The sequence below is a fragment of the Pelobates fuscus genome, chromosome 4 (genome assembly GCF_036172605.1).
Source record: "Pelobates fuscus isolate aPelFus1 chromosome 4, aPelFus1.pri, whole genome shotgun sequence".
NCBI classification, from domain to species: Eukaryota; Metazoa; Chordata; class Amphibia; order Anura; family Pelobatidae; genus Pelobates; species Pelobates fuscus.
This window is the reverse complement of record NC_086320.1, coordinates 315,862,907-315,883,483: the sequence shown is the minus strand read 5'-3', so window position 1 is coordinate 315,883,483 and position 20,577 is coordinate 315,862,907. Positions and strand designations below refer to the sequence as shown.

General features: G+C 45.8%; 1 protein-coding gene across 2 annotated transcripts in view; it reads right to left on the bottom strand.

Annotated features, from left to right (window-relative positions):
• COLQ (collagen like tail subunit of asymmetric acetylcholinesterase) overlaps positions 1-20,577 on the bottom strand; it is a 126,040-nt gene that overhangs the window by 63,553 nt on the left and 41,910 nt on the right. For both annotated transcript variants that reach the window (XM_063452322.1, XM_063452323.1), the window contains exon 2: positions 2,435-2,550. In XM_063452322.1, coding sequence (XP_063308392.1) covers positions 2,435-2,550 — 116 coding nt within the window. The remainder of the gene's footprint in view (positions 1-2,434; positions 2,551-20,577) is intronic.

Here is a 20,577-nt window from a genome sequence, read left to right as displayed (position 1 = left end):
ACATGTGGAAGAGCAAAGGCATCTGTCCTGGGCCCCGCCAGGAACGTACTGGCAGACTTACTCCTTTGGGACATTGTAAGAATACCCCAACTAGTTCTTAGCAGTCAGAGGGAACACATAAGATTTACTACATTAAGAATACACATCTGCATCACTTCTAGATATACAATGGAAATCTCAGTATATGTTCAGCATAAATTTCAGTAAATAAGCTATAAGATTTTATCGTACATAACTTTATAATAATATACATAGTAAGTGTGGAAAGCAAAGTTCATGTATTTGAGTTATATTCTTCGCCATAAAAAAAAAATCATAGGTTTCAGCTACAAATAAAATAAATAAAGCAATTATAAAAAATATAACAGGGGAAATTACACTTCAGCTCAAAAAAATGGGAACCCAGGCTTAACCCCTTAAGGACACATGACGTGTGTGACACGTCATGATTCCCTTTTATTCCAGAAGTTTGGTCCTTAAGGGGTTAAAGGGACACTGTAAGCATGGGAGGGCTGGCAGCCTTAGACCTGGGGGCACACACTAAAAAACACACACTCATTGACAGGCACACGCACACACACACACACACACACACAGAGACATACTTGCACACAGTCTGACATACTGACACACACACAGATACATACTTGCACACACAGACAGACTGACATACTGACACACACACAGACATACTGACAAACACACACAGATATACTGACACACACACACATACTGACCCCCACATACACACAGACATACTAACACACACAGACATACTCATAAACACCTTACTTCCACAAGGCTTTCAAAGACCTCCCAATCTATTCATTTTTGATCATGGCAATTGTCATCTATCTCCATATGATTGAATTAGTCTAGTTTAACTCGGCTATTGGGGCAGAAGTGACTCTAGGAGCATGTTAACCCTACAATGAAAACATTGCCGTGCTGCAGAACAGCAATGTTTTCAGTTTCAGGGTTAAAACTACAGGAACATGGCATCAAGAACATTTCTTTGAGAAGGAAACTTTCTAGACTCCAGACAGTCTAGAGCCTCTTTAAATTATTTTGTAATGAACTAGCAATGGACAATGTGGGTTACTTGAAATATGACCATCCCCCATTCTAGGCAATACTGGCAAAATATTAACAATAAATTATCAAGAACAAGAATATGTGTAGTTACGTACCTGACACTTCCAGTACAAATATATAAAGGTTTCTTTATATGGATATTACATGCTTGGAGTCATCCATCTTTTTAATGCATTAAGTTGATAATACATTCAATAAATGCAAACAAACTGAAATTAAATTAGTGTTTATCCTGACATTCTGCAAGAAAAGGCTACTGATTTACTATGCTACATTGCCAGCATGTGCATTCTCCACAATTTTCACCCCCTCTCCATGTTTCCTACTTTATCTTGCCCATCTTCTTCCTTTCCTTCCATTTTCTTTCCTTCTTTCTGTACACAATTAAAAGTTTGCCTATATAGTTTCTTCACTGTTTCTAAGAGAATACCAACATGATATTGTGTTTGACTTGAATCTAAGATACACGTTTTGTACCAAACACTCTTAAACTCTTTGAGTATTGTACCAATGTGACTACATACCACCAAGTGTCCCTAATTAGGAGAGTCAGTCACTATGTTGTGCCCAAATCCCTCTGTACCTCTTTTGTATCCTTATGTCCCCCTTTTCTAGGAGATCCATATAGTTTGTGTTTCTGAATATATAACGTAGCTCACAGAAATGTGATACATTGTTCTTCATTGTAATTACATTTTAGTTGCATAAATTGCATAAGTGACGTAAAATTTCTCCACTCACTCTCCTAAAATGAAAGTGTCCCTCTTTTCTACTTTAAAATGTAGGGAGATTTATCACTATGTTCAAAACTCAATAAACAACAACAACAAAAAAGCTATGTAACCTTCACTGTGGATAGCTTGTTAGTGAAAACATTATATGGAACTTGTAAAAGTGAATAAAAAAACGAAATTACATAGAAGGAATATGTTGGTGGTTTATAAATGCCAATCATAAATAAATAAGGATATCTCCTTTTTTACTTTTCACAGTTTAGTTTTGATTAAAGGGAGTCAATCAACACAGTAAAAGGGGAGAGTATATTTAAAAGAAGAAAAACTACCACAACAAGAGGATATAGTATTAAATTAGAGGGGCAAAGGTTTAAAAATATCAGGAAGTGTTACTTTACTGAGAAGGTAGTGGATGCATGGAATAGCCTTCAATCTGAAGTGGTAGACGTTAACAGAGTGAAGGAGTTTAAGCATGCGTGGGATAGGTATAAGGCTATCCTAGCTATAAGATAAGGCCAGGGACTAATGAAAGTATTGAGAAAATTGGGCAGATGAGATGGGCCGAATGTTTTTAGTTAACCCCCTTTGGTATTTTAAATACTTACTGAATTCCTTCGCTGTCTGAAGAATAGAGGAGGTGGGAATATCGGTGGTGGGGGAGGTGTGAAAATACAGCACCCTCCTGTAGTGGTTCGTTTCTTCTGTTCAAGGGATGGAAATGCTGTAATAGACAAATTTCACACAAACTTAGTATTAAACATAATACTGTATATAAGCAAATACCATCTATAAACTAACTGGTAAAGAGCTACATAGTCAAACATCTAATCTTAAAAAGATTGGAGATACTGGCTCGCCAGTATATGACTTCAATCCAGAATCCTTCCCCAGTTAGATGGTATGCCTGGTAAAAATAGGCATCTCCGCTATGTATTTACCATAAAATGCACAGCATACATAGAAACATTAGTTATTTGTCAATCAAGGGGCTCACATAATCATAATAATTAAAAGTATTACTATTCATATTTTTCCTCAATATCAAATGTACGCAAAAGGTAGATCCCTAGATGTTTCAGAACCTCAACTCTCCAAGACTCTTTGCCAACCATTAGAATAGCATAGGGTCATAGCATAGGGTCTAAAACAGTTAGGGATCTACCTTTTGGGCATCCCTGCTCTATATGAAATAATAAAGTAATAACATTTTAAAAGGGAACAATAATTTATCTGAAATTTACAGCACTGAATGAAACAACTGAAAAAATATAAATGTTAACCTGTTTTTAATGCAGTGCTCTGTTTTCCTAATTGTACAGCCTGCTGTATTGGTTATAATGGTAGGAGTATCCTGGCGTCATTCTCCATTAATGGAGCAAACCATTTTACCACAATCCCTCTGTGAAGTGAGGGAGTGCAGGGCATTACATTAAACTTATAGTGACAAACTCATGGTGACAAATCTAATACAAATAACTAAATCATATGGAGAAACATACAGAAACTCATAATAACACGATAACACATTCATAGGCTGGGGAAAACAATAACTCACAAGAAAATTATCCCCTGACCGCAGAAATTATAATATGCAAATGTGCTGAATATGCAAATTAAATAGCCTTCCTATTCAGGTAGTACATATAGCTGTTTCAAGATCTTTGTTTTTGTAAATATGATTTTTTATTGAATGGTTGTTGTAGTATACATAGACTTATGCATGAGGATCAGACAGCGTGTATGGAGACTCGCAGGTCTCTATGATTTATACCATGCGCCATTTGCATTTGTGTGTGCTCGCAGGCACCCTATTTTTTTTCCCTTTTAGGTTTATTTATTGTAGTAAATAGAAAGGGAGGGGAACAGCGCTACAGTACTGATCACAAGGGGGGATAGAGCTGCACACCTGAAAGGAAGGGTAACCCTCAAACCCTTCAAAGAATGGAGAGAACAAAAGACAACAAATACAGGGTGCGCTAAATAAAATAAAGGGAGATGAAAAAGTCTTTAGGTACAATGTGGACCTTGAGTGAGTGTTCTTAGGTTCTTTCTTTGGGATCTCAGTAGTCGAATATGGAATACAAAAGCAGAGAGGGGAGACCAATAGTACAAAACCGTAATGCAGAAAGGATCACGAACAACACAGACGTGGAGAAGTGCCAACTTACAATTTAAAGAGCCCAGCTCTAGGTAAAACAGCATACAGTGGTATTTAGCGCTCCCCACATGTAGGATATTGCTGGACAATTGGAGGTGTCTTCACAAGATTCTTTACACAACTTGTTTTTAAAGACTTTGGCAAAATCAGGAAAAAAAAGAGTCAGACAAACCTAATCTAAATCACCAAGAACTAAAAGCCCTTAAAGAACTACAATTAGACGAAAATATCGTTATAAAACCAGCAGACAAGGGAGGTGGCCTTGTAATCCTCTCAAAAGAAATGTATATAGAAGAGGCTCACAAACAACTTAGCAACATAAACGTTTATGAAAAATTGTAGATTATGCTAGCTTTAGTGTACCTATAATCTTAATTTTATTAATGACAGGAGGCGAGTATTTGCTTAAGTCTCTCTTTACTAGAACTCCACAGCAGCACAGAAAAAACAACCAATCAGAAAAAAGTTAGGTACTATAAAACTCCCCTCCCCATGCATCATTTCCTCTTTCAAGCTGCGACAAAACAGAATAAAAGGCAGAGAACATCATGGGGAAGAAACGAAGTCCTAGATACGATGAATATAACGATGTCCACCATCCGAGAGTAACCGTCAAACTAGATAGTGTTGATGGACTGTAAACTGAAACGAGAGAAAAACAGAATCGAACAGGTTGATTATCCAATTAAATGTACTCAGAATAAACATGTAGGTACCCAATGTAGCAACCAAAATTAACCTTAATATGTAGATATCCCAACCCTACTTATGAAAAGAAACACAGACATAATGAACAAGCGACAGGTATCAGAGACAACAAACAGAGTTGCATACGTACCTGATAATCTAAACTATAACATTAAACAAGGGAGGGACAAGAATGGGTGGGAAATACTCGCCTCCTGTCATTAATAAAATTAAGATTATAGGTACACTAAAGCTAGCATAATCTACAATTTTATAACATGACAGGAGGCTTCGTATTTGCTGTTTCAACGCTCAATTCACCAATCCAACGCTGTTTGTGTCGCTGGTATCTATTGCAGGAAATATCAGAGTAATTGGACCTTCCAAGTTCGATAATTGACAGTAGACGGATAAAAGAAAATGCCAGCCGACGAAGCATCTCAATTACGGAAAAAAGTACCATCCGCTGGTAAATCCATTGTATGTGGTTGCGACTTGTTTCCTAGCAGCCGGTCCATGAGCTGGCAAGCTGACCTATCAGCCACCTTCCTGTAGTTTTAATATCAAAGGTCAAGTTCGGACTTGGGGACGCGAGAAGAAACTGTCACCATCTCAACTCATGATCCGTAAGGCGGTTCCTTTGATCGTGCCAGGGATATTCGGCGATGCGGTCTTGCAGGTAGATCTCCAATTTCAAGGAATGCGCCCAAGTCCACTACCAAAATCGTATTAGAAACCGAGGAGGAACTTTAGTTCCTTCCTGTCCTACCCGGTGATATGTCTCATCCGAGAATAATTTCATAATGCAGGCAAGAGCGTGGCCAAACTAGCCGTATTCTAAGTGATTCTAAGATTCCAAATGGACTGAGTAAACCTTGGACGCAGTAGAGAAAGACTCCAAAGGACGTCCATTCAGGGTTCCGAACTGAACTTGTGTGGAAGGACGGTGGTCGACTATACTGGGAATAGCGAATCCTGGAAACCTTCAAAGGAAGGGAAAAGCCAACCGGAACGCAGATTTCCATCCAGCAATGCCCTCGTCAAAGAGTGAAAGATGTCTGTAGGAGTCGGGGTACACCAGGTACCTCCGTAAAGTCTCATAGATCCCCTCGACGGTAGTTGAAAAAAGGGGGTAGCGCGAATCCAAAAACAGACGGCTCCCGTGAGGGATGAATAGAGTATAAACGAAGGGTCCTCCATCTCCGAACCATGTTCACCAGGTATGCGCTCCGATTTTATCCCAAGATCGTAAAGACCGGAGAAGTCAAGACAAACGAGGATTCCTGATTTACCATATGACCCATACGTACGGTTTTACCCTCAGACCGGGCAATAGTCCTTCCTTAATGTTGTTACCCGAGCAAGGCGGTGCCTGTTTGCTCCATGAAGGTCTCCGTATCTCCCGACATCTTGACATGGGGGAAACTTTCTGCTCAGTTTGCTAGTAATGGTCTGGATATCTAAAACAGAAAGCAAACTCTGTATTATATGGTGCCGAATATGCCAAAAACCTGCACTCTCAAAATACCGGAGGACCATCCGTTAGTGTACCATCTCCAGGAGTGTGTGTAAATAAATGGGAGACTCCCCCCGTTATACCTCTGAGTATTTCTCGCGTGTTTTACAGCAGCCCGGATCCAGTAGATCCATCACGGGAGATAGAATAGAGGGATCTAGTCCAAACATGTAATACTTGCATGACCAGGCAGTCCTCTAGGACGAAGCCAGTAGCGTGGATGGCAGCTCTAATTGAATTCCGGAGGGACGCCCCTCTATGTAGTCATCAATGTCTTGCACAGGCACAAGCCTGTGTGATGAACAAATGGCCGGTACTGTAGAGCGTCGAGTGCATGAAAGAGCCGCGCTCTCTACTACTGTGATCGCATACCGTGAGAGCGTCCGGGTGCTAGCCTGAGCGGGCCGCACCCATTAGTAACCAACAGCAGAGTCTACATCCGAGACCGGTTCTCTCTATGAGAATGGGTCCACCCAACTTGTACTTTGTTTCCAGCCCAGTATCTGGTTGATGACGAGTGAGGGACTGCGCCCTCTAATAACAAATCAGTATCCGGTTCCGTATGAGAGGATTCGCCCACTGCTCCTGAAAATAAATATACTCGGATCGAGGTGATGGAGGGCCGCACCCTCCTGTGGTGCAAACTAGAGTCCCTAGAGATTCAGGGTGACCAAAACCGTAGGGCGCACCAATTACAAATGTCAGCATAAGGCTGAGGGCAATCTGGGAAACAAGGAATGGAAAACTATCAACCGACTATCCGGATCCCGTGCGCGCGCGCGCGGGGTCCTGGTAGGCTGTTGGTAGTCCGAGGAAAGCTGGAGACGTTCTCCGCAATCCACGAGTGCCCGGGAGGTCGGAGGAGACCAAGTCAGGCCTCACGACGACCCGAGCGAATAGGAAAAGGAAGTCATGAAAAAAACAAAACAAAACAAAAAAGCAACAATAAACGAAGATAAGAGAAAATACACCCATTCTATCTCGGATAGAATGTAAACAGCAGGCCGGAAGGTAAGAAAAGTAAATCCCACTGGACAGGGCCAGGAGCTAACCTAACGCAGGAAAAAACTACCGAACCTATAGGGACTCCGGGAGGCATATACAGAGTAGATGGTAAAGACAAGGGAAAAACACAGCTTTCTCCTGAAGGAGTCTGAATACCGGTCCCTGCCGGTGCGAAGTTCTCCTTGGAGACGTGCAGTCGCCGGTTTGGAGTAAACCGTGGATGTGTCCGGGGTCTTCATAAGAAACTTTGCCCTTCCGGCATGAGGTTTAGGGCCTTCACCCTTCCCGCCATATTCAGATGGCCGTATACTGGTGTCCTCTCGAACACTATGGCAATGGTGTTTGCCCGGACACCTGCCTATCTCCATGTCACTGGTGTGCACTGGGTTTTCCTCAGTGATATTACCCCAGGCCTGCGGCCAAAAGGGGTTCGGTACCAATAGCGTAGGCCCGTCCTTAGGGCATAGTCTCAGCAGGTCAAACGAATGGACACAGAAAGGTTAGCCAAGCAAATAGTCACAGGCATAGCCGGCCATCCAAGTAGGCACCGACATAGCAGGCTATCCAATGGGGCACAGACATAGCAGGCCATTTTATTGGGCACAGGTATTGCAGGCCAATCTTATGGGCCAGACCTAGCAGGCCAATCTTATGGGCACAGACATAGCAGGCCAATCTTATGGGCACAGACATAGCAGGCCAATCTTATGGGCACAGACATAGCAGGCCAATCTTATGGGCACAGACATAGCAGGCCAATCTTATGGGCACAGACACAGCAGGCCAATCTTATGGGCACAGACACAGCAGGCCAATCTTATGGGCACAGACACAGCAGGCCAATCTTATGGGCACAGACACAGCAGGCCAATCTTATGGGCACAGACACAGCAGGCCAATCTTATGGGCACAGACACAGCAGGCCAATCTTATGGGCACAGACACAGCAGGCCAATCTTATGGGCACAGACACAGCAGGCCAATCTTATGGGCACAGACACAGCAGGCCAATCTTATGGGCACAGACACAGCAGGCCAATCTTATGGGCACAGACATAGCAGGCCGTTCTTATGGGCACAGACATAGCAGGCCGTTCTTATGGGCACAGACATAGCAGGCCAATCAATGGGGCACAGACATAGCAGGGCATACCCCGGTGTTGTATTCCGACAATAGCAGGGGGTCAAGCTGTGTAGAGCCCCCTATATGTGTAATGAAAACCAGGGAACCTAGGGTGAAATAACTCCAATATGCAAACCCCCCTAGGCAGAGGTAATGTGTCTACAGATATACAGGAAACTGTTAGACCTTAATGCTTGTGGCCAAAAATAAGGATATCCTGTTGCAGGAAAACTCAGAAGTACAGGGTGTATTGCCTACAGGCTGATCTCCAGCCCTTGAAGAAATATAGAAGTAAAAATATATAATATATATGTTTGATCACATAATTGCTATATGTCTCTATATGGATATGCACCCTGAGCAGGGTGGGAGGTGGTCCTCCCAGACTGCCAGCGAATTAGGTTGGGGTCTGAATACACCCTGCCTATAGATGGGGGAGGAGAAAGCCCCTCCACAGACCTCCGCCAAGAACGGTACTGGCGGGGAAGGAGCTGCGCGTGGGCACACCCCCCGCCCCCACGCGGTCCGCAGGCGGAGGCGGCCGCAGTGAAGCCTCTACGTGGAGGAAACGATCCGACCACCGGGTACTCGCGCTCACTCGCGAGTACCCCTGCGACCGCGTAGAACACACAGGACCCACGTGGTCCGCGGCGGAGACGGCTGTCGCGAAGCAGCCATGTGGGAAAGAAGATCCGGTCGCCGGGTACTCGTGCTCACTCGCGAGTACCCCTGCGACCGGGTAAAACACACGGGACCCACGGGGGGGGGACGGCTGCAGCGAAGCAGCCACGTGGGAAAGAAGATCCGGCCGCCGGGTGGTCGTGCTCACTTGCGAGCATACCGGCAGCTGGAAAAAACACTGGGCTGGCGGAGATTAACTCCGCGGTCCCAGATCTCGGGGGACAGAGGAGGCAAATGCTTTGGAGGTAGAAGCAGCGATGATCCGAAGTACAGACACCGAAGAAAAATCCCACAAGGCCTATAACCTACTGCATTTACAGGAAAAAAATCCCATAAGCACAAAACACACTGCATTATAAAAAATAAAATGCCACAAGGCCTATAACCTACTGCATTTACAGGAAAAAATCCCATAAGCACAAAACACACTGCATTATAAAAATAAAATGCCACAAGGCCTATAACCTACTGCATTTACAGGAAAAAAATCCCATAAGCACAAAACACACTGCATTATAAAAAATAAAATGCCACAAGGCCTATAACCTACTGCATTTACAGGAAAAAATCCCATAAGCACAAAACACACTGCATTATAAAAAATAAAATGCCACAAAGCCTATAACCTACTGCATTTACAGGAAAAAATCCCATAAGCACAAAACACACTGCATTATAAAAAATAAAATGCCACAAGGCCTATAACCTACTGCATTTACAGGAAAAAATCCCATAAGCACAAAACACACTGCATTATAAAAAATAAAATGCCACAAGGATAAAGCACTGTATATAAAAATAAAATGCCATAAGGATAAAACATACTGCATTATAAAGATAAAATGCCATAAGGATAAAACCTACTGTATATAAAAATAAAATGCCACAAGGATAAAACACTGTATATAAAAATAAAATGCCATAAGGATAAAAACCTACTGTATATAAAAATAAAATGCCATAAGGATAAAAACCTACTGTATATAAAAATAAAATGCCAGAAGGATAAAACATACTGCATTATAAAATAAAATGCCATAAGGATAAAACATACTGCATTATAAACATAGAATGCCATAAGGATAAAAATATTGCATTTACATGAATACAATCCCACATGGATAGAACATACTGCATAATAAGAATAGAATCCCACAAGGATATAACATACTGCATATAAGAATAAAATCCCCTAAGGATTACAACAATACTGCATTTATAAGGCTAAAAGACTGAATATAAGCAATAAAAACCCAAAGCCACCCACTATAAGCAGGAGGCAGTGGTACTCTGACCTGTACTGACTGCAGAGCAGCAAAGAAAGAGGAAATGATGCATGGGGAGGGGAGTTTTATAGTACCTAACTTTTTTCTGATTGGTTGTTTTTTCTGTGCTGCTGTGGAGTTCTAGTAAAGAGAGACTTAAGCAAATACGAAGCCTCCTGTCATGTTATAAAATTAACCACAGGGGGGCGGGGCCTGACAGCCAAGATGGCGGGACGTGCTCTTTGTGAGCTCCTGCACCGGAGGACACATAAATGCCAACCCTAACGAACCAAACCGAGCCAACGGCCCACGGTGCCCAGAACACGATACAGAACCCCACTGGGACCAAAACGGTACTAATCTCGTATCGAAACGCCACACGAGCACTTGACCCGGCCATGCGGCCTACACTGAAGCGGAGCCTGGGGCCTGGGGGAAGCGGCCGATCGCCCGGCCCGAGACCCGCTCACAAGCACGAATCACAAAATGCCCTGCTACCCCCCCCTCTGGACCGGTGGGGGATATCCCGGTCTCCGCTGGGGACGGTCACCCCCACAATGAGACACAAACAAGCGACGACCACAGATAACGCCCGAGGCGGTCAGGGCCTACACAAGATGGCGCTTCAGACACAACCTGTAACAAACAGGTTCCCGGTCAAGCCGCCCGCACACACGCTAATATTCTATGACCGACTTGGCACCAACCTGTGGAAAAAGCTCAGCACCAGGAGATGGCTCTACAGGCGGGTAATGAAAGAAGCAATGGCGTGGCTTCGCCCTGTTACCCGACGCCTCTTGTGCGGACACCCATCCAGAGCCCCCAGAGCGGCCCTCAGACAGAAACGAGGAAGGAGGCCGGGGCGGCAGGGAAAGCAGACAGACCTCGCGGACGACAACACTGGCCCTCCCGCACACCAGCACAGGGCCACCAAGCACACTCGACCCACTTACCTCCCAGCGGCATTCAAAGCCCCCGACCACAGCTACACATCTCTGCGACCCAGGAGCCACGACGACAGCATTGACGCCAACCGGCACGCAGCACAGCCACCCACCAGGGACAAACAGAGACAGAGAGCTCTCCTGAGAGACGGAGCCCCGCTAAGATACCCACCACACCAGCGCTCCGGTCCCGACTACCAAAAACCTAGAGCCGGGGTCGGCTGATTGAAGCGGAATGCCTCAGAGACAATCTGTGCCCTGCAGACCCTATAGTAGAGACTCTGCAAGATACCACCGCACAGTCTGTTTCACAACATAACCAGTATCTCCCCAATATCTCACAACAGGAACACCACTAATGACAGTGATACCCTTTTCAAGATGTGCAGACTCTTTTGTTTAATACCCTTTTCAAGATGTGCAGACTCTTTTGGTTATGTTTTGCTTAACAAGCTAACAGATTCCACTGAAGTTGTAAAGCCTGATGTTTTAACGTTCGCATTCTAAAACTGCGCTGTACCACCTGTCTCACTTTCATAGATCAATGTGTAGCTAACATTTACTGTTTACTAAGGTTACTGCTAGGCATAAACAGACAAAGATAATTTTGATACAGGAACCATGGTAGTTTACTGTACCTCCAATTCGTTTCTAACCATGTTCTGCTCCCCCCATGGCATAAACCATGAGAGGCACAGATTCACCCTGATGAGAGCGATATACAGCTTAAAGTATATAGCTTAATGTGGGTAGAGAAGCAGACTGCCTGCCTGTGCCTCCTCGTTTGTACTCAAGCCTAGCGGATGCTAACTCCTCTTAATAGTTTGCTAACACAGTATAATTGTTGACCTTACTCTTTTTATCTTTATTTTTTACCTGTTACTCGCCACGTCTAGTTTATACGCTTTACTTTCATTTCTGTGTACAACCATAAGACATGTATGTATTACTCGACTAACTCTATACTAAAAAAAAAATGTGCTAAACCTAAATGTCATAACTGTAAAATGCTGTAATAATACCAATCTTGCATATGCTATTGTGGCATTGTGAGATGCTTATGTTCAATCAAGCACTCAAAAATAAAGAATTTAAAAAAAAAAAAAAAAAAAAATAAAAAAAAAAAATAAAATTAACCACAGACCCCAGCCCTCAGATTCAAGCCACCCTACACAATTACTTACTGAAAGGCAGTAATTCTAACATTTTAAATAAAAAAGAATTTAATTATCTATATAAATTACACCCAAAAATCCCAGTCATTTACTTCCTTCCAAAAATCCACAAAAATGAGACCAATCCCCCAGGCCGCCCAATTGTTTAAGGAATAAATTCAATTTTATCCAACTTATCGGAATATATCGACATTTTACTTCAACCATCTGTGAAAAATATGAAATCCTACCTTAAAGACACTATGTCTCTTCTCCTCTTTTTTAATGATTTTACATGGCAAAATGACTAAGTCCTAGTGACTTGCGACGTTACATCACTCTACACTGTCATTCCCCATGATAAAGGTTGCGAAGCAGGCTCGAAAATACTTAAAGCAGAAAAGAGAATACCACAATCCCAAATTGATTTTATCATAGAAGGCATCAATATCATTTTAAAAAACATTTTTTTCTGTTTTTTTTTTTTTTTTTTAAATTCTTTATTTATAACAAGGTGAAACACCAACATCACAATACACAGCATAAAACATCACAATTGGATAGTCTTTAGTGCGATCAAGCGTAGGCCTTGAGCCAATTATGCAGATCAGTTTATGTGTTATTCTTGGCATCGTTGATACATTAGGCACCGTGGTTTTGAAATGTCCGTGTATGAGCGCGGTGTCTCTCCAATTTTCCAATAACATAAAAGTGAAGAAGAACAAAAATGGCTGCGGTACAAGATATATCTCTCCGGTACACATTCAAATAAGAGCCCATCTCTGTCCGGTGCACATTGCACAGGGCCTCCATACAACCCAGTCCGAAGGTGTATCATATGGTATAATAGCGCATGTCTAAAGATTGTACTGGGTGATACCGATCCCCATCAACGTGGACCAGAGTTCAGCCACGGTAGAGAGAGAATTAGCAGTGAGAGCCATTTACAGAATAAAAAGTAGAGAAAAGAAGGGATAGAGGAGAAGACAAACAAGAGAACCGGGGGGGGGAGTAAAAGTTTGGAAAGATCGTCTAAGGGGAGGGGGGGGGGGGGGGGGGGGGGGGGGGGGAGGTAGGGAGAGATGTAGTCACTCAAAATAGGAGCAATCACCCGACTTCAGTACCAGCCGATATAGTCTTTCCCTCCTCTAGTAGCTCAGGCGGGGGGGGGGGGGGGTTTGAATCATTCTTATTTAAGGGAGCCCGACATGTAAGTGTCCGGTTCCCCCATAGGTGTTGGAAGAAATGAGAGCGGTGGTCCGGGTCCCCCTTCTTTGTACCTAATCGCCCACGCCACTGGCTATCCACGGTGCCCACACTTTATCAAACCTCGCCGTCGTGCCCCTGACCTTAGCTGTGAGTTTATCCATAAGGAACGTATCCTTAATCTTTTGTATTACCTTAAGGAGAGGGGGGGGGGAGGGTTGAAGCCATACTTGAGCCATAGTTCGTCTCGCCGCCAGGTTTACATTATTCAGCAATTTCAGTTCCGCCCTGGTCCAGCCCTCTAGAGGCCTGGCCAGAAGGAAGACCCATGGGTCCAGGTTTACCTCCCTACCGAAGATATCCTTCAGTAGGTTCGCCACTTCCTTCCAGAGTGGCGTGATCCGAGGGCACTCCCACCACATGTGTAGGTAAGTTCCCTTGTGACCACAGCCCCTCCAGCATAGATCTGTGGATATTCTGTTCATCCTACATAACTGCACCGGGGTGGTATACCACCTAAACATGGTCTTATATGCTTGTTCCTGGATTGAGACACAAATAGACGAAGCTGCGGCAGCTTCCCATATCTCCTGCCAATCCACCCCTTCTAGCTCTTCGCCAAGATCAGCCTCCCATTGGGCTGTGTACGTAAGGTCCCCCCATTCCGACGTGGAGGTGCTCATTTGTGCATATAGAGCTGTTATAAGGCTCCTCGGGAACTGTGCCCTAAGGCACATAGCCTCGAAGAAGGTAAGTGGTTGTAATGCACTAGATTTATTGTTCGGGGCCTGCGCAAAGTTCCTGAGTTGTATAAAGCGAAAGAAGTCAGAAGGGCGAAGATCTGCCCTGGCTGTTAAATCCTCGAACTGGAGTAGCGACCCACCTTCATAGAGTTGGCAAAGGCGTTGGACACCCGTTCCCTCTATTCCTATGAAGTCCCTGGCGTATAGTCCAGGGGGGAAAGCTTTATTTCTGAGGTAAGGGGTCAATGGGGATGTCCGAGAGGACAATCCGTATTTGACCGATGCAATGTCCCATATCTTCATTGAATTTGCTATGGCCGGGCATTCTATTCGTGTAGTCGGTCTATGGTCACGGGGAACCCACATAAGGAATTGTGGCTTATCAGGTCCCATTAGGGATGACTCAAGGTCAACCCATCTCCTTTCGTCTGGAGGGGTGTGCCAATACGCTATCTGCGCGAGTTGGGCCGCCAAGTAGTAAAAATAGAAATTTGGCAATCCTAGGCCCCCCCTAGATTTTGTTCTATAGAGGATATTACGGGAAACCCTATGTTTCCTATTTTGCCAGATAAATTTCCCCGTGGCTTGCTGAAGCGGGCCCAAGTCAGACTTGGTGAGTCGAACTGGGAGAGCCTGGAACAGGAACAAAATCCTGGGGAGGATGTTCATCTTTACCGAGTGGATTCTGCCAATCCATGAAATCGGTTTATCCTGCCATCGTTCCATATCCGAGATAAGAGTGCGAATCATGGGGGTGTAATTCTGCTGAAATAGCTGAGCGGGGTCTGCCGTCAGGTGTATCCCCAGGTATTTAATGTGATGCCTTTCAATACGAATATTGTGGTCATTTCCTATTCGAGTGATATCAGACTCACTCATACTTATGGGTAAGGCGCATGACTTAGGTAGATTCACCTTATATCCAGCTATTTCGCCGAAAGTCTCTAGGACCCCCGCCAGCGTGTCCATTGACTCCGTCGGTTCCGTCAAAGTCAGCAGAACATCGTCGGCGAACGCAGACACAACATATCTCTGGTCCCCCACTGTGATACCGCGAATTTCATCAGTGCATCTCACCTGTTGTAATAGTGGTTCCAGGGACAAGGCAAAGAGCAGGGGCGACAAGGGGCAACCCTGTCTAGTCCCGTTGCTCAAGGCAAACGGTATAGCCTTGGAGCCCGCTATACGGACCCGAGCCCGGACATCCGTATATAATGCCCGAATTGCAGTAATAAACGTAGGCGGGAGGCCAGAGTGTTGTAGGACCTCGAATAGGTATGGCCACTTAACCCTATCGAAAGCCTTCTCTGCGTCAAGTGACAGGACCAATGTGGGGATTTTCCTCTGTGCTTGCCGCCAGAGAAGGTCAATGTTACGTCGAGTGTTTTCGTATAGCTGCCTACCAGGGATGAAACCCACCTGATCTGGGTGGATCAGCCGATTTAAATAGGGGTTTAGGCGGGTCGCTAAAATCTTGGCTAGAATTTTAGAGTCGTGGTTTATCAATGAGATCGGTCTATAGTTCTCCGGGAGTGAGTCGTCCCTGCCCGGCTTAGGTATCAGGATGACGTCGGCCAGCGACATGTCTCTATCCGGAATACCCCCATTCATTAAATCGTTAAACAATGCCCCAAGATGCGGTACCAATTCCTCGCGGAACAACTTGTAATAACCACCCTCAAATCCATCCGGGCCTGGAGCTTTATTGCCCTTCATGGATGAAATTGCCGCGTCTATTTCGTCGGCCGTGATTTGAGCCCCCAAGGAGAGTACATCGCCGCCTTCCAGTTTTGGTAAGGCCAATCGATCAAGGAAAGCTCTCGCTTCATCAATCTCACGCTGTTGTCGTTCCCCATCTATTACACCAGAATGGTTATATAGGTCGGAGTAATATGCTGTGAATACCGACGCGATATCCGTGGGATCCGTATAACGCCTGCCAGCTGCGTCTTTAATGCTCGTGATATGAAAGTGACCCTGTCTCGGGCGTAGGGACCTAGCTAACAACGTGTCCATTTTATTAGACTTTTCGTAGAATGTCCTCTTAGTCCAAACCACTGCCCTGGCTGTGTCGTCCAAGAGTAACTCTCGTACTGACATTCGCACTTTCTGTACGTCCGCTAATGTGATAGCTGACGGGGCTGACTTATGTTTCTCTTCCGCCCGACCCAGGGCCTCTAGAAGGGAGGACAGCAGTTGCAATTTACGTTTCTTTTTTACCGTCGCCTCTCTGATAAAAATACCCCTAATAACCGCTTTGTGGGCGGCCCAGACCGTGGCTGGTCGGAGGTCCGGGGTTGCGTTCCGGAGAAAATAATCGGATAATTCTCGACGGATCGTTTCCACCACGGCCGGGTCTTGTAAAAGCGAAGTATTCAGCTTCCAGGACCACGGAGACGCAACGCATAAGTTATCCATAGTCAGTGAAATATCTGCGTGGTCTGACCAGGATATAGAACCGATCGTGGAAACAGAAGCTTTGGACGCCGCGTGTGTATTAACTAGAAATATATCTATCCTAGAGTAAGAGTCATGGGGTGCGGAATAGAACGTAAAATCACGGTCGTCTGGATGGTGAGCTCTCCATATGTCTATGAGGCCTGTACGCTGTATAAAGGTGCGGAGTATCTTGTCCTGACTCCCTCTACCGTGAGATCTCGGTAGCCCTTTGCAGCGGCTCCGGTCAGCTGCCGGGCACGGGGTGGCGTTAAGGTCTCCGCCTACAATGATCATGCCGTGCGGTAGGCTGTTGATCATTTGAGCCAAGGCGTCCCAGAATTCGGCCGATGGAACATTAGGGGCGTAAATATTGAGGAAGTGGATCGTGTGGGAGTGTAAGCTCCCGGAAAGCAGCAAGTAGCGTCCCTCCGGATCGGCTGTAACAGTCCCTATCCGAAAGGGGCACCTATGATGGATTAGTATAGCAACACCGTTCCTCTTGTTGAGAGCTCTCGCCTCATGTACAACGCGGAATGTGTGGTCCTTTAACATTAGTTTTGCTGGTTTAGGTATATGCGTTTCTTGTAGAAAAGCAATATCAGGGTTAAGGCGTTTAAGTTCCCTAAACATAAGGCGCCTTTTACTCGGGGCATTAAGGCCTTTGACATTCAGGGATAGCAGTTTCAATGGCATTGTAACAAAGGAGGGGGTCGGCTTGTCACATAAGTTGGATCCACTACAGAGCCAACTCGAGCTTGCAATGAGGGTATCACAACATCTCCCCCCACCGGGGTCCGAGCAGGGAATAGGGGTAGGAAGGTGTAAGGGGGATGACAGGGGGTGAGAGGACATTGAAGATAGAAAGAGAAAGAGTGAGAGAAAAACAGAAAAAACATCAATAGCCTGGACTTACCTATTGCCAGGACCAAATGGGAAATATGTCCAGGCATTTCCAGGGAACCAAAACGGCCCCAGAACTGCCTCAACATAGACCAACCACGAATAGCACCACCAGGGTGCCTAACTATCCCCAATTGGAGATAAACAATTGTTGTAAATAAAAGCATATATAAAAACCGAAACATAGGGGGAGACCTGTTTGTCGTTCCCAGGTGATTGTCAGTTCCTAAAAAGGAGAAGCACATTCAAGACTTCAAAAATCCCGCGGGTGCCAGAGCCGGACACCAATATACCTCTGAACCCGCCCCCCTTCCCCCGTCCCGAACCTAATAATACGTAGAGACAGAACCCGGCTTAAGAGTGGACCTAGCATAAAATAAACATAATAATAAAAATAGTTGCGGACATAGCATGAACCAGGTTCCACCGCCCCATCCCGAACCCCCTCTGAGAAAAGTCGCAACTTAGTGCAAAAGGATAGCGGACAAAAATAGCCCGAACAGCAAAGATACTGTTACCCGCCGCCCGCCACCCGTGAAGTCCAGGAATCCCGTCCAGAAAAACAGTGGGGGGAGGGGGGGGGGGAGGGGGGGGGGGGGGGGCAGCATACAGAAACAAAACAGCAATAATATATCGAGAAGCGTTACCCGCCGCCCGCCGCCCCACACCGATCCCGTTCCCCAGAAAAACTGTGAATAGTTGTACCTTGCCCCCGACCCCCCTGGACCCGGCCCAAGTACCGAAAAAACGTAGTACAAAATACAGTAAGCCATACTACACAGTGTCCCCGAGGAAAAGGGAGGGGGCAATCGATATATAACTTATACATAGCGAGAAAGGGGGAGATAAAAAACACATTTCCCGCCTCCCCATTCCGATCCCAGTCCCCAAAAAAAACACAGTGTTTAAGTAACCATAGGTCTCTGCTCCGAGGGACCTGACATAATCCCCAAAATCATGAGGAGAAATAATGGTGGGCAGTCCCGGAAAAGGGTCCAACGGGAGAGGGGTTACAACGAGTCAGGACATGGGAAACAGGGCGAGGCCCGGGAGCAAAAATAAGCCCTAACCCTCCCCATAGTAAGCAATCCCACCCGCGGGTCGAGGAGCCCGATAACCCAGATGTGCCTCGTATAAAACCCCGGTAACCAGGGCCTGCCGCCACCAGAAGGGCCAATAATCAAAAGCCCACATAGGCTTTTCAAGCGGGGCCTAGAAATCCCCCGCCCAAACAACCTGATCCCGCCCGCGAGGTCTTACCATCTGGAGATATAACCCGCCGCTCAGGCATGGCGACATCGTGGCCCCCTTCCTCATTCATCAGACGTGTACCATTCTCGGGGGAGAGCGACTAGGGCCTCCGTCGCCCCCTTCGAAACCGGGAAGTCGTCCGGGGTTTGGATCCCCAGCTCGGACAGGAACTTCCTCGGGTCACCGTCCGGGAACAGAAGTTTCGTGCGGCCATCCTTAAAAGCCATCAGCCGGAAGGGATGACCCCAAGCGTACTTGATGGTGTGGCGCTGTAGGAGTTCCGTGATCGGGCGCCAGTCTCTGCGTTTCTGCAGCATCAGCGGGGTGAGGACTTGGTAGAGGGTAAGGTTGGCTCCGTTATAGAGGATTTGACGATCTCTGCCATACCTCATCAATGCCTCTTTAGTTTGAAAAGACAGGAATTTAATTATAACGTCCCTCGGGCGCCGATCTTCCGTTCTTCTGGCTCTGAGGGCCCTATGCGCCCTTTCAATATGCCACAAATGCTCTGGGATGTCGGGGAGTAGCGGCCTGAAGATCTCCAGAATTACCTCTGCTAGGGATCCTTCCCCTTCTTGTTCGGGTAATCCCCGGAGGCGGATATTATTGCGCCTTGTCCTGTTCCCCAGGTCGTCTATGGCTGCTTCTGCAGTAAGTAGCTGGGAGGTGAGGTGGTTAATTTGAGCGGTTGCAGCGTTATGGGCTATAACTGTGGATTCGACCCTCTGCTCGAGCACCGCCGTCCGCGCCCCCAGTGCCTGTATTTCAGCTTTCACCTCCGAGGTGGTACGAACCATCTCAGAGGCAAGGTAGCTACGAACCTCCGACAGTTTCGCCAGTATTTGGCTAGTGTCGGAATCCGATGCCACACCGCTTGCTGGGCTCGCTGGGGAACGGGGCGTAGTCTGGCCTTCTCGTCCGCCATCTTGTGTGCTTTGTCGCACGGCGCGAGAGGCCGCAAACATCTCCGGCACTACTATTCCCGCTTCTACCGCCTTTTTCACCTTAGTTTTCGTAGATCTCCGGTCCATCACTGTTCCCACGACTAATTCGGTTTGATCAAGGGTTTATCTCCGCTGTTGTATGCTGTTGGCACCGTGGTCGCAGCGGAGCTCTACCCGGACACGTCCAGCTCGCTCGGCTGCAGACCACGCCCCCTTTTTTCTGGTTTTTAGATTCCTTTTATGTTCTCCCCTCTCTGCTTTTGTATTCCATATTCGACTACTGAGATCCCAAAGAAAGAACCTAAGAACACTCACTCAAGGTCCACATTGTACCTAAAGACTTTTTCATCTCCCTTTATTTTATTTAGCGCACCATGTATAGGTTTATTTATTGTTGTATCATATGAAGATTTCTGCATGGGGATCAGATTGTGTGCATGGAGACTTGCAGGTTTCTATCGTATTTTCCGCATACCATATGTACCTGTGCGAGCTCGCAGGCTCCATGGTTTTTAGTGCTGTGATTTGGCTCGCGGGCCTCCTGTCTCGTGTGGTATGTGTTCTCTCGTGCTCATGCTTTACAACCTTCCTTTTTTGCTATCTGTGATGTGCGTTTTTTCTGTTGCTATGTAGGGTCTGCGTGACTATATGCGCGTGTCCGGTGGCCTCTCTTTTTCTATTAGGGGTCTGGTATTCCCCTGAGTAATTGCTCTATTGCGTTCTTGTGCGTCT